The sequence below is a fragment of the Typopeltis vanoorti genome, chromosome 12 (genome assembly GCF_054136105.1).
Source record: "Typopeltis vanoorti isolate ZY-2024b chromosome 12, IOZ_Tvanoo_1.0, whole genome shotgun sequence".
NCBI lineage: Eukaryota > Metazoa > Arthropoda > Arachnida > Uropygi > Thelyphonidae > Typopeltis > Typopeltis vanoorti.
This window is the reverse complement of record NC_143560.1, coordinates 80,611,332-80,625,338: the sequence shown is the minus strand read 5'-3', so window position 1 is coordinate 80,625,338 and position 14,007 is coordinate 80,611,332. Positions and strand designations below refer to the sequence as shown.

At 34.1% G+C, this 14,007-nt stretch overlaps 1 protein-coding gene across 1 annotated transcript in view; it reads left to right on the top strand.

The window, feature by feature from the left end:
• Ddx1 (ATP-dependent RNA helicase Ddx1) overlaps nt 1-401 on the top strand; it is a 336,696-nt gene extending 336,295 nt beyond the window's left edge. The window contains exon 31 of the mRNA XM_090401751.1: nt 101-401. Within this exon, the coding sequence (XP_090257877.1) occupies nt 101-231 (131 nt within the window). The 3' untranslated portion in view covers nt 232-401. The remainder of the gene's footprint in view (nt 1-100) is intronic.
• The last annotated feature ends 13,606 nt before the right edge of the window (nt 402-14,007 follow it).

Here is a 14,007-nt window from a genome sequence, read left to right as displayed (position 1 = left end):
CAAATTGTTAAAAACTTTTGATATTCTGTGTAATAAAAACAATTTATTTTGAATATCTAATTATATATATATATATATATTTTTTTTTTTTTTAAATTAGGGAGTAATTATGAAACTCACACTGCCCAAATGGCTCCTACAGTTCAAGAACTTGCAGGTCTAGAAACAAAGGCTCAAACCTTTTATCTCAAGAAATATTTTTCAAATACAAATGGGACTTGGAATCGTTAATTCTAAAACTAGTTTTTAAATTTTAAGAACTTAATTTAAAAAAATAAATAAACTTAAAATTGACCTTAAAATTATATTACTGAAACTTCTGAACTTTGTAATAATAATTAAAAAAAATGCACATCTCAGATTTATTCTGTTCATAACAATAATAAACTTTTTTTGCTGTATATGCATTTTTTCTTTAAAACATTTGACATTAATATCATTCTTTTCATTTTTTATTTATTCATTGAATTTTGATATTCAAACAGCCATTTTTTGTTTTAAAAAAGTAGTCCTTGTTTCCACAATTCCTTTTTTATTTACATAATAACAGGCAGAGCATAAATAGTGTTATCAATAGCAGTGTATTCATTAACTAATACTGGTTACACAGATGCTATCGGGAAGGTAATTTAAATATGAATAAAATTCAAATATGAATCTTAATTAATAAATTGAGAATACAATGTGAATTTGTTCATTGAGGATATGACTTGATCTTAAATTTCTCCAAAGTTTGTTTTGGTGGCTAAGTGAATATTGTCTCTGCTTTACTACCAACAGAGTGGATATGTGGATGAATGTTTATGAAAGTCTTAGATGGTTTTCATTGCCTTTTGCACTGCTCTTAAGCATTATTATGCTTGCAATCAACCAGGCTTGTTTCTGAGCAGGATTGTGAAGGTTTGCATGAGGGGATGCAGGAGGTAAGAGGAGTGTCTGACTGTACTGTTGTTTTTATGGTAGTTCAGAACACAAGAGAGGAATTCAAAATAGGAGTGATTACTACTTGGTTTCAAGCAGTGCAAAGATTATATATTTAAAAGATAAGTGTACAGGAGTTGTCAGAGTCAAGCAGCTTTTTGGAGGTGAGTTGTATTAGAGAAGTTGGCTAATGACAGAATTCAGGAATGGGTGGATAAGAATGATTGACTGAGTTGGATAAATGACCACACAATGACACACAACGATCTTGCAGAGACATTTGACAAGATATCACATGAAAGTTTTTTCACTTGGTTATATTATAAATTAAAGATGCTAAGAAATTATATTTTTGGCATCTTTAATCCTTTATCCAAGTGTAAGCAAACAAATGTTTACATGTGAAGTATCTTCATGATGTGACTACTTGTATATAAAGACTAATGACTTCACATCAATTATCTTAGTATCCCGTAATGCAAAGCACACACACACACCCTTTTAGATGTGTATAATGCAATGCATTGTGAGAAGGGCCACTATCCAGACTGGTTTCAACCTTTACTGAGGTATGTTTGAGCGTGAGGATACTCTCCAAAAACTGAGTGATCTACAAGATTTCTCTAAATCTCAATAAGTAACCCTAAAGGATCACTACTGAACTCATTACTCCTAACCTGAATCACCCCAGGACAGGAAACTCAGCAGTGGTTCCACCAAACAACAGGCGAAAACCCATCATCGAGTAGAACTTCTCTGCTCCCCAGGAAGCAAGCAAACCTAGTGACAAGCATTAATAGATAATTAAAGAGATACCAAAGTTGAAGTAATGCATCAGTTATATATTACCCATATACGAGTAGTCAAAAGGTGTCACATGTTATTAAAATACTATAGGTTAGAAATAATGTTGAAAGTACTTTTACTTGATTAACTACACATTAAAGATGCCAAGAAATTGTAATTTCGGTTTAATTCTTTATCCAATGATTTTGCATCAATTGCCTTATACACATCTGAAAGAGTTATTAGCCTCTGTATACGAGTATCCCAGTCATGAAAATACTTCACACAAACATTGTTTGCTTACACTTGGACAAAGGATTAAACCAAGAATATAATTTCTTGGCATCTTTAATTTAAATATATCACATATTACTCTGTTACACAAATTGCAGTGAATGAGGGATACATATGAAGCTGATGATATGGATTCAAAGGTGACTGGTGGACAGATACCAAAATATAGTATATGGAGAGGGTAGGTGACTAGTGGTGTGTTGCATGGCTATGTGTTATGAATTGCTACTGTTTAATTTGTAGATGAATGACATAGGAAATGAGTTGAAGGGAAATAATCAGTTGTCTGCAGGTGATTTGCATCGTCTGCTGACAACTGATCATAGAAGTGGCCAAGGTAACACATAGCATTACTTATTAAAGCCAACTTAGTAGAGATAAGGAAGTTTTCATTCTCCTTTATAATATAGGCTTTGATATGGCCCTCTGGATTATTGGAGAGGATCCAGAAGTGAGTAGTCTGTAAAATGTTTCCTGTAAGGATGGATTGAGGTTTTATGGGTTGCAGAAGTTGGTTGATAGGCAGAAAATAGAGGATATGACAGAAATATTGTAGTTGCTAAGAGCATTATAGGATTGATGCAGAAAAATTTTTCAGCACTTTGCTAGAAGTGCAGAACAAGAAGTCATCCCTGAAATTTTAGCAAGAAAAAGTCTAAGGGTCTCAGAACTAATTTTGTGCTTGGAGAGTGGTCGAATGAGTGGAATAGGCTGTCTGAGTCTATCGTTTAATGTTTTGTCAGTGAATGCATTCAAGGAGAGATGACGGGCATTACAGCACTCCCTCGATTAGTGTGCCTAATGTGTTCTTTAAAACAGGCACATTAATCGAATATAATAATGTATAGGAAAATGTATAATTCGTTCCTCAGATTTCTTCTTTGACCCTTAATTTTTTTTATAAAAGAATTAGGGTATGTCTCAGGGCTTAGTTAAAGGAAAACCACAAAGCTGAAAGACAATAAAACATATTCAGAATATAAATTTATTATTCTGCTTCTTAATAAAGAATTGAGTTAACGTAGTTTGGCGAGCATTCTGTTTCTTTTTTTCATACAACTGACGGTATGGCCCTATTGCCTCTTCTGCAAATTTTGCTGGTTCTCTCTTCACCAAGGTCAGTTTCTAAGCATTGCTGCTTAAAAACTTTGATTGTACGAAAACTATTTTCAAATTGTTTCTCTGAAACCTCTTGGACTTGTCAGTGATTAAATTTTCTTCATATTCTTCAGTATTTTCTCGGTGTGTATCTAAATTTAGCAGGTCGGAATCACTCAACTTCTCAGAACGAGATTTAATTAACTTAGATTCATTTGAAAAGCCTCTAAAATTATTTGCAATGTGGAAGAATGTGCTTCCAAACGGCTCGCATATTGCTAGCAGTAATTTCATTCGACTTTGCAACTTTATAACCATGCTGAGATTTCTCTGATTTGGCTAGAAAAGTCTTGGAAGGCATTCACTTAAAAAAAAAAAGGCCGGTTTCATCGACATTAAATATTTATTGATCACAATAGTCCCCTTCTTACACAATTTTCTTCAAAATCTCTGGATATCTCCTTATCTGCACTTGCAACTTCACCTGTGATTAGAACATTATGTAGGCTATTTCTCTTTTTGAAACGCTCAAATCACCCAGCACTAGCGTGGAATTCTTTCTTTTCCATCATTGATAGCTCTTTCTTTCAAGATTGCAAAGAGGTTTAATGCTTTTGATTTAATAAGGCCAGTGTTTAGTGGGATCCATTTTTTGGTTACAATCTTCGATCCATGTAAAAAGAAGTCTCTCTAATTCAATCATTATAATACTTTGATTTCAAGTGCATGCATGATGAACTTGAAGCAGCCTTACCTTTCTCTTTGTATTCAGCAGTTGATTCACCCATTTTTGTGTTCTTGTCCTATCTCTGCTCTGGACTCGCCTTGTTCATTTTTCTTTATTATTTCAAGTTTTTCTTCCAATGAGATTACTTTTCGAATCATTTTTACACTTCTATTTTTTGCTCACTAATTCTTTTACTCATGATTAAAGGTTAGGAAAATAATTTAAAATAAAAAAGTAAAGGAAAACAATTGCACATGATATGATCAACAAAATGCTATGTAAAGCAGATGACATAAATTGTGGGGGGTAAATTTGGAACATAGTGTACATGGAAATAGTGTAGTATGCTATTAAAAAATAACTGTAAAATGTTTCAAATCAGTAACTAAATTATTTCATCCTGGTGAGTGATTTTTTTTAAATAGTTAACCATAAAAAATGTATAGATCGAAAATTTTTAAACTCTGTAACATTTATTTTTAAGATGTATATAGGCGCACTAATCGAAAAAAATGATGCACTAATCGGGGGCCCATTAATTGAGAGATTGCTGTATATGGATAGTTTCCCTTGCATGATGAGTCTTAAGACTGTGGAGATTCCCTTGTACCCATGCAAAATGAAAACCCTGGTACAAAGCTATAGGATTCTTTAAATTGAATATTGCTGTAACAAGTTTGGCTTGAAAATCAACAATGAAAGACCATGAAAATAGGCAAGAGCATGGTAAATATCAACTGCATCTGCAATGGAAAACTCATAGAATAAGTAAAAATACTTCTGCTGTATAGACACAATATTTTGCAAAGATGGTAATTAAATATGGAAATAGACAATAAACAGCAAAGTCAGTATGATGGAGAGTGATTTGAATAAATTTATAGGGAATAAGATAACACCACAGACCATAGATATGACAGTTTTGAAAAAAAAAAAAAAATTAGGGGAGTGAACAAAAGGCATCACTGACAGAATTATGAGAAAAAAAAATGAGAAGAAACATGATATTGTTAGCGTTCAGGAACATGTGAGCAGAACTTTTCTAAGGTGGTACAGGCACTTAAACAAAATCCAAGAGAGAGTTTAGCAAAACATGTGTTTGATACTATAGTAGGATAGGACTTGGAGGAAACCCCATGATCCATTGAATTGTTGCAGTTAGAAATGCCTTAGAGTGAAATATATGATCTGATCACATTTGGAGTCCTGACAGATGAGACTAATTTGAGGGGAAATTGTCATTCAAATGGTACATATCAGAAATTTGATTAATATATTAAAAAAAAAACATTTCCTCTAATGCTTTACTCCAGTTAAACAAAAATTAATACAATTCATGTATTAAATAACATAACAGGCATATTCAAGAGTTCACTTTTATAAACTGTCATTCAAATCTGTCTGCATATATTTAGAAATTGGAATAAACACAATACCTTCACCCCCTTCATTCATGTCATAATGTTTTAACTACCAACTTCTGGCCTTCATGTGCAAAATATAGTTTTGTGAGTTGCAGATAATTTTATGTTGTTGTAATGTTTTTTTTGTATGAAAATGTTTGTAAGAATGCAGTTGCAGCAGTTAGAATAGGTGATGATGTGGGAAAATGGTTTAAAACAAGCCAAGGTACTAAACAGGGGAGCCCAATATCATCAAGCATTTTCATCGCACATTTAGAAAGAGCAATGAATAAAATGAAGGGAGATGCAAAAAGGAATATCAGTGCATGGGATGAGAATTAATAGTCTGAGATTTGCAGATGACATTGTTGTTATTATTGAAGAAGGCAAAAGAGAACTACAAAAAACATTGAAACTGTTAAATGAGGAAGGGAAAAGATTTGGACTTGTTATGAACTTGGAAAAAACAAAGACAATGGTATTTGGTGAGAAGAACATGAAACAAAAGGTACAAGTGGATGGAATTGATATAGAAAATGTAGAACAATTCACATATTTGGAAAGTAAAATGACATATGATTTGGACTGTAAAAAAGAAATAAAGATCAGGCTTACAAAGGGAAGAACAAATCTGAAGGCCATGGATAACATTTGGAAAAGTAAAGTGATCAGCCTGCAAACAAAACTAAGAGTACTGGAAACATGCATCTTTAGTGGTGTACTGTATGGATCTGAAATGTGGGTAATAAATAAGGAATCAAGAAAAAGAATTTTGGCATTTGAAAGAACTTGTTACATGAAGATTCTGAGAATAGGATGAGTACAAAAAGTCACAAATGAAGAGCTCTATTGGAAGATACAACTAAAGGAGAATCTAATGCAGAAGATTATAAAATGGAAGCTGCAATTATTTGGACACATCTGCAGAATGAGTGAAGACTGCAAGATAAAGACATTCATGTTTGGTATTATGGATGGTGTGTACAGAGAATAGATAGACGACATAAAGGACTGGTGTGGAATGGGTGTACAGACACTGTGCACTGGACAAAAAAAAGGTGGAAGAAGATAGTGAAGGAGGCATCTGACACCAACAGACAGTGAGCCCATGGTTTGTGATGATGATGATTATATTTTATATAATTCAGTAGATTACAGTGGCTGGCTGGTCAACCAACCATGATATTACACCACTTGGCTGGCTATTTGACCTCTTATATGATGGTCTTATATGAGCATTATAACAGACCTTGTGCATCTCTCTTTACACTCGTGCAGAACTAGAACCATGCTATAACCCAGGGATCGGCAACCTTTTCAGACTCGCGGGCCACATTCAACTTTTATTTTTAATAATCGGGCCGCAAGCATTTATTTAAGAGAAAATAGTGAGTGGAAAAAATACTTAAGTTATCAATTTTTATTATGTCAATCTTAAAAAACACAGAAATATTTAAAGTACGAGATATGAAACACAATGAAAAATTATCATGTAAAAACAAAGTAATATAGTGTATCCATCACAATATATACATATGTCTCCCTGCTTAATGTGACTTTTGTGATTGTTTTCCCTTAGCCAGATTATCTAGATCCACTTTATAACCTGAGGTGCAAATTTGAATTGAAGCATGCAAATATTCATCAGTCAGTTGAGAAGAAATTTTATTTTTTCTAAAACTCATGGCAGAAAATGCTAATTCGCAAATGTAGGTGCATCCAAATGCAACTATCATCTTTGCGAAACTGATTAATCCTTCAAATTTTTTTTTTTTTTTTTGGTAAGCATCGATCAATGTCGACATTAAAAGCATTTGAACTTAATCGCATTTCAATGCTATTTTTTATGAAAATCCACAAATCTTGTGAAAATTCCATTTGTAAATCTTCAATATTACCAGCAAAAGTTTCCTTTTGTTGATATTTCCAAGTTGCATGGAAGATATCACGAAGTATAGGTATAAAATTATTTTTAATTTATTATTCATATTATAAAATGTATTATTTAAATAATTCAACAGAGCCTGTGTAGCTCAGCGGATGTGGCGTTTACACACCACGGCACTTGGCCTCACGAAGGAAGACTTGGTTTCGAGTCTAGTCGGCGACTAGAGGAAATTTTTCTAAGCCTTTTTTCGACCAGTTCCCGAGTTAGTTGATCTCTGGCACGGGCGAGCGGATTTTTCCTCCCGGAAACTCGGGTTTTTCGTCCCGTAAACTCAAGAAAATCGACCGTAGAACCCACATTATTTCAGACATTAAATATATTGTGTTAGGATTAGGGACCACGAGATGGCGGCACATTTGAGCCATCTCTCTCCACTGTGTACCGCTTAATTAGTGATAGCCTTGGGCCATCTATCTCTGATTGGTACCAGTGGAGATTGAACTGCCCACTCAGTCTCCAAAAGTTAGATAGGGCTAAATGGCCTCGCCTACTCCCCGTATACGGGAATAAAAAGGCGTTAGATGATTTTTTTTTTTATTTTTTTTTTTATAAATAATTCAACATACTGAACACATGCCATGTAAGTATGGTCAACCTTTTACGGGCCGCCAACCCCTGCTATAACCAGTAGTACTCTAGTAGTTATAAATAGCCATCCTATATAAGTAAATAAACTGTTTCATTTTCACATTGCCACCAGAGAATCCTTATTGTTCAAGGTGTGGTTATAATCAAAAATGCCTTCATTTCAAGGGAAAATATTCTTTGCAATGTACTTTGCAAAGACAAATACAGTAATTGTTGGCATTGTTATAATCCTCCACTGCCACAATACATTATGTGCAGACGTTAAATTCAGAGGGGGTAAGGACAGTTGTTTGAGAACTCTGAGCATTATAAACTGTTCATCACAATAGCAGTGTTAAGATGCTCTTGTACATAATATAAAAATGGAATTAAGAACCATCCAGCCAGCTGCAAGATGAAATATGAAAATCTCATTGAGGTAATATCCAGAAAACCTGTTCATGTTTAATGATAACATGGGAGTTTTCATGTATGAGAAATTGAAATTATTGTAATTCACATTTCTGGAATTTCTTTGCATACTGGATTGCAAAGAATATTTTCTCTTGAGGTGAATCTTTTAACTACAATAGCACATTAAAAATTATAAAACATTTTCTGATGGCAATATGTAAGCAGAACTTGGTTAAATTAATAATAGTACTTGTTCCTTTTTCAGTAAATATATAGATTCATTTTTATGGCAATTCAAACTATACTTTTTTTTTTGAAAACCCTATACAAATTTACAATAAACATGAATAAATAAAATCATGCAACTATAAACTTTAATGTAATCACTTTCAGTGAGGTTACATTTTTTTTTTTTTAATGTAGTGACCACCCAAGAAAGGTTATTAGGTTATTACTAACTTGTAGTACTTTGTATCTTGGGTGGAATTTTTTTTTTTTTTTTTTTTTTCCCCATTTTTATCAATTATATATGTATATATATATATTTACAGTGGTACCTTGGTTTGCGAGCATAATTAGTTCCGGAAACATGCTCGTAATCCAAAGCTCTCGTATATCAAAGCGAATTTCCCCATAAGAAATAATGGAAACTCAGATGATTCGTTCCAAAACTCAAAAATATTCATATAAAAATTATTAATACAAAATACATAAAGTAATCCAATTTATTAATTACATTGCAATTACATATTACAGTAAATACAATTAATTGTATTGGGTAGGACGACTTTCATTGTCACTAACGGAATCACTGCTATCTGTCACATCGCAATTAAAAACTTGCTGCGGCAGGTAACACTCGGAAACCATGAGCTTCTGAAACTTGGCAAAGAACGCCACAGCTGCCTTTGCGTCCGAACTCGCAGCCTCTCCGTGCCTCACAACACTATGGATGCCACTTCTTTCAACCCTTTTCTTCATTGGGGCCATTGTCATAGTACAGTTAATAAAGAACAGTCATTACATTTGGACACAAAATAAAAAAATGCTTTACATGCACACGTGGTCACAACGCTAGCAGGAATGTTGACTATACGAATAAGGTATGCCGACTGAGACCGTGCATGCGAGACGATTACCCACAATTCCGAGCGGCTTGTGATCACCTGACGCTCGGCAGACAAAGCGTATAGGTAATACAGTACTCGTATTGCAAGACATCGCTCATTTATCAAGTTAAAATTTATTAAAAATTTTTGCTCGTCTTGCGAAACATTTGCAGACCAAGTTACTCGCAATCCAAGGTACTACTATATAGACAATATAATTGATTTACTTGGCTGAGAGACATATATTGCCCATTGAAATATAGCTAGGTGATCAGAATTTAGGATGTTTGTTGTGGTGGACCTTGAGGATTCTAACAGTTGAACACTACAAGGTTTGTTAAATGAAAAGAAGAAATGCCATGTACTCTGGTTCAAGTTAAGTTTATTTGAATAAACTTATCCCAAGCCTTTCTGTGTGTGGATCAGATAAAAAAAATAAAATATATAAAAAATAAAAAAACCCTCACTTTCACCACTCTCTTCAGCATAGACAAGGAAACACTTGATAATCATAAAAATGCTTTACCTCCATCAGTAGAAAAAAAGTAGTATTTTATTACATTCAGTTTTGCTTTCAGCTTTCTTGATGGATGAAGGGTGGTGATATACAAAACACAAACAGTAAATCACCAAGTCCTTTTATTCCTAACACAATGTTCAGCAGTTGGAAATTCCTTCTTTTATTATCCCATGGCTTTAGTTGCAGTGATTAAGTGCAATATAGCAGAAAAATTCAGGCAGAAATAAAATAAATAAAATGGCTTTTTTTTTATATTTTTATTATCTAACAAGACCTACAGCGAATTAGTGCAGTGCATGTGTGCACACAAGAGGATAAGAAGAAAGGAGGAATCTGTTTATTTTATTCTATTTATTTTTTGAACAACTGAAGGTTGTATTCTTTGGGAGATAATGTTTCCAAAAAAATAGAAGTAGACAGAATGAAAGAGGAAGCAGTAAAGTTGGTTCATTGAATATCACTGTCTGAAAATATCTATAGAAGTGGCTTAAGGCATAAACTGAACATCCATGAAAGAGAGAGGGGGGGGGGAGTTGTGAGTGGATATGTGAGAGTGGAATCATTACTAGCCCAAATATATGAGCAGTATTCCATGGTTGGGTGAATTATTCCATGGTTCTGCATATCAAGGATTTAGGCCTAGCATGGCCTGTTCCGGCTTTAGAAGTCATCGTTTAAGAGGACGTCCTGGTTTTCTTTTTCCTAATGGCTTGTACCTTAAGGCTTGTTTTGGTAATCTTTCTGTTTTCATTCTTTGAATGTGTTCCATCCATTTATGTTTATATTTTTTAATTTTTTCTATTACTGGTTCTTGGTTTAATTCTTTCATAATTTCTTCGTTTCTTTTGTGATCAAATAGGGTATACTTTGCAGTTTTTCTCATAAACTTCATTTCTGCTGTTATTAATCTTTGTCTTTTTGTTTTATTGTCCAGATTTTGCTTTTATACATTAAGACTTGCAGGGCTAATGTATTGTATAATTTTAATCTGGTTTGTTTTTGAACTAGGTTTGGTTTAAATATAGAGTTAATTACACCTGTTATTTTTAAATATTTTGCAGTTTTTACATTTCTTTTTCATTTTCATATGTGATCATACATCCTAGGTAGTTAAACGAATTCACCTGTTCTAAGATCTTGTTATCTATTACTATTTTAGTTCTTGTTGGATCTTGTCCTTTAAAGCCATAGTTTTTTATTTTTCTGTTGATATTATTGTACCATAATCTTTGGCTATCTCATTTAGATCTTAAATAGCTTTCTGTAAGTTATCTTCAGAATTTGTAATTATTATTTGGTCGTCAGCAAAAAGGAGAGTGTTTAAGTTCACTGTGGGAGAAAGTTGAATTCCTTGATGTAAATTTTTATTCCATTTTATTATTATTTTATTTAAGTAAATATTAAAAAGAGTTGCTGTAATGTGTTTGTACTAGGAAAAGTAGAAGGTATAGGGCAGTTCAAAAAGGGAAATCCAATTGTGTTTGATATTATTGAAAGTTGGGGGTGGAAAGAATGTGAACTCTCTCTTTCGAGAGATCTGACAGGACTGAGTTTTTGGTGGCATTGAAGTCTACAAGGTTGTCCTTGCCCATTGAAATATAATATAGCTAGGTGATCGGAATTCAGGATGTTTGTTGTGGTAGACCTTGAGGATTCTAACAGTTGAGCACTACAAGGTTTGTTAAATGAAAAGAAGAAATGCCATATACTCTCATCAGCAAAACTGGACATTATTGGATGTCTGTGAGAGCAGATCATTTATATGCAAGAGGAAGAGAGTGGGTGAAAGAAGGGAACCCTGGCTTACATTAGTGAAGAAATCTGTCCACCATGACACAGAGTGAGTGAACAGTGTGAAAGTTGGTGATCCAGTTGCAGGGTGTGGAAGGCAGACCATAGGATGGTAGTTTGCTAAGTTGGCTTCTGTGCCAAACCTGATCAAATGCCTTTGAAATGTTGAAAGCAACTACATGAGTTTATGAATTTTTCCATGGCTTGAGTCCAGAGGTGGGTGCTAAAAGATAAAAGATTGACTGTGGATTGTGACTTATGATATCCATATCGCTGGTTACTGATTAATTGGCAGGCCTCTTGGTGGTGCAGAAGTTGGTTGTTGATGGCCTTCTCCATAATTTTAGAACAAGTGAAAGCAGTTGAATGGTAGTTTGATGGCTGACTAATCACCTTTCTTTGGAATGGCCTGAATGTGGGCCTATTTCCATACTGTAGGATAGATTGAAGAGGAAATACAGGATAGGTGTTAGTTTTGGGGCACAAGTTTTTAACAATAAGCGGGATACCATCAGAACCAGATGCCTTGTTTGTCCTCAGGTTATTAAGGATTCTTCAGATATCTTTCTGGCAGAAGACTATGAATGTCATGGTGAGAGCAATTCTTGGTGGTTCTTGATGGCTTTTTTTTTTACTGCATTGGCACACTTTTTAAGAGAACCAAGGCAGTGCGTTGTTTGGATCAGGAGAGCTGGCTTTCCTTCTTCAGTTTCAGAAGGGAAGCCAATTTTGGCTGTGGACTTTGAAGTTCCGAAGAAAGATGACATCACTATCAGAGTATTTCAACTGTAGGAAGTCGAGCATTAGAAAGAGATAGTTGAAAAGGTTTGAGAGAGATTAAAGAGGTCTCTCTCTCTCTGTAGATACTATAGTGTGTGTGTATATATATATATCACAGAGAGAGAGAGAGAGAGATTTACCCCTGAGATTTTTACATTAGTTTTGTTTCATCTCATTCATTAACATGTTTATGCTGATCATCAATAAGACATAGGCTGCTACTAACGGCCTCAACTGTTTTGACAGATTTTGATGAGTCATATAATCCTTTTTACTCTCCTTAGGCCTTCAGTTCAACAGCCAAAAGTATCCAGCCATGTTCACAAGTGGCACCTTCGTTGAACAATGAAGAGCGATATTGCATTTAGGATTCGTATCTGTGTAGAATGCTATGAATGATAAGAACTTTATCAGTAGTAGGGATAGGCAGTCTCATATGTGGAAGGCAGCTGAAGAAATATTTCTGATTTTACCTTCCACTGTTATACTTCTTCTTGAGTATAACAAAAACCTTTCTTCCACTCTCTTCTGTTCTGAACCTTCTCTTTCAAGTTGTGTACCTGTCTCCATTCAGCATGTCATCTAGCATTGTTTTCCTTACTCTTCCTCTGTCTATTTTTCCTTCGATGGCATCTCTGATGATTCCATTCCCTCTAGAATATGTCCGATCCAGTTTCCCTTTCTTCTTTTTATCCTCCTTAACAGACTTCTTTCTTCTTCTACTCTTTTTAAGACCTCTTCATTAGTTATTTTATCTGCCCATTTGATTTTTTCCATCCTTCTCCAAATCCACATCTCAAAGTTTTCCAAAATCTTAATTTCTTCTTTTTTCAATGTCCAAGTTTCAGCTGCATAGAGGGCGACACTCCACACATAACAGTCTTTTCTTTAGGTTTCTATCCATTTTGCTTCTGAATAAATTCCATTTTCTGTTAAAGGCATCTCTTCCCATCACTATTCTTGTTTTTATGTCACTTTTACATCTTCCATCACTGCTAATAACATTTCCTAGATATTTAAATGTCTACTTGATTCAATTTTCCCCCATTTATTCTGATATCCATATTTGCCTCTTTCCTTACTATTTTCATTACCTTTGTTTTTCTGATGTTAATTTTCAATCCATAATTGATACAGGATTCCAGTAATCTCTTCAACAGATGTTGTAGTCCTGTTTCAGTATTTGATAATAATGCCTTGTCACCTGCATATCTTATTGCAAATATCTGTCCACCACCAATCTTTATTCCTTCTTCCGAATTCTCCAGTGCTTCTTTTACCATTGCTTCAGTATACATGTTAAACAAAATTAGTGACAGAGAAAGCCTTGTCTTATTCCTCGTCCAATGATACTTGGTTCTCTTGTACCATATTATGTCTCTCACCATGGCAGTTTGTCCCGTATATAGTGACCAATCTTTTCCATTACTTCCACCATCTTATCCCATTTCACAAAGCCAAAAGCTTTTTCAAAATGTATATAACAGATATTAACTTCTTTATTCACTTCCAGAGTTCTTTCACTTACTATTCTTAATAGTCCAATCGCATCTCTTGTTCCCCTACCCTTCCTGAAACTAAACTGATCTTCTCCAAGAAATTCTTCTGCCTTAGATGCAATTCTTTGTGTTAAGATTCTCATAAGTATT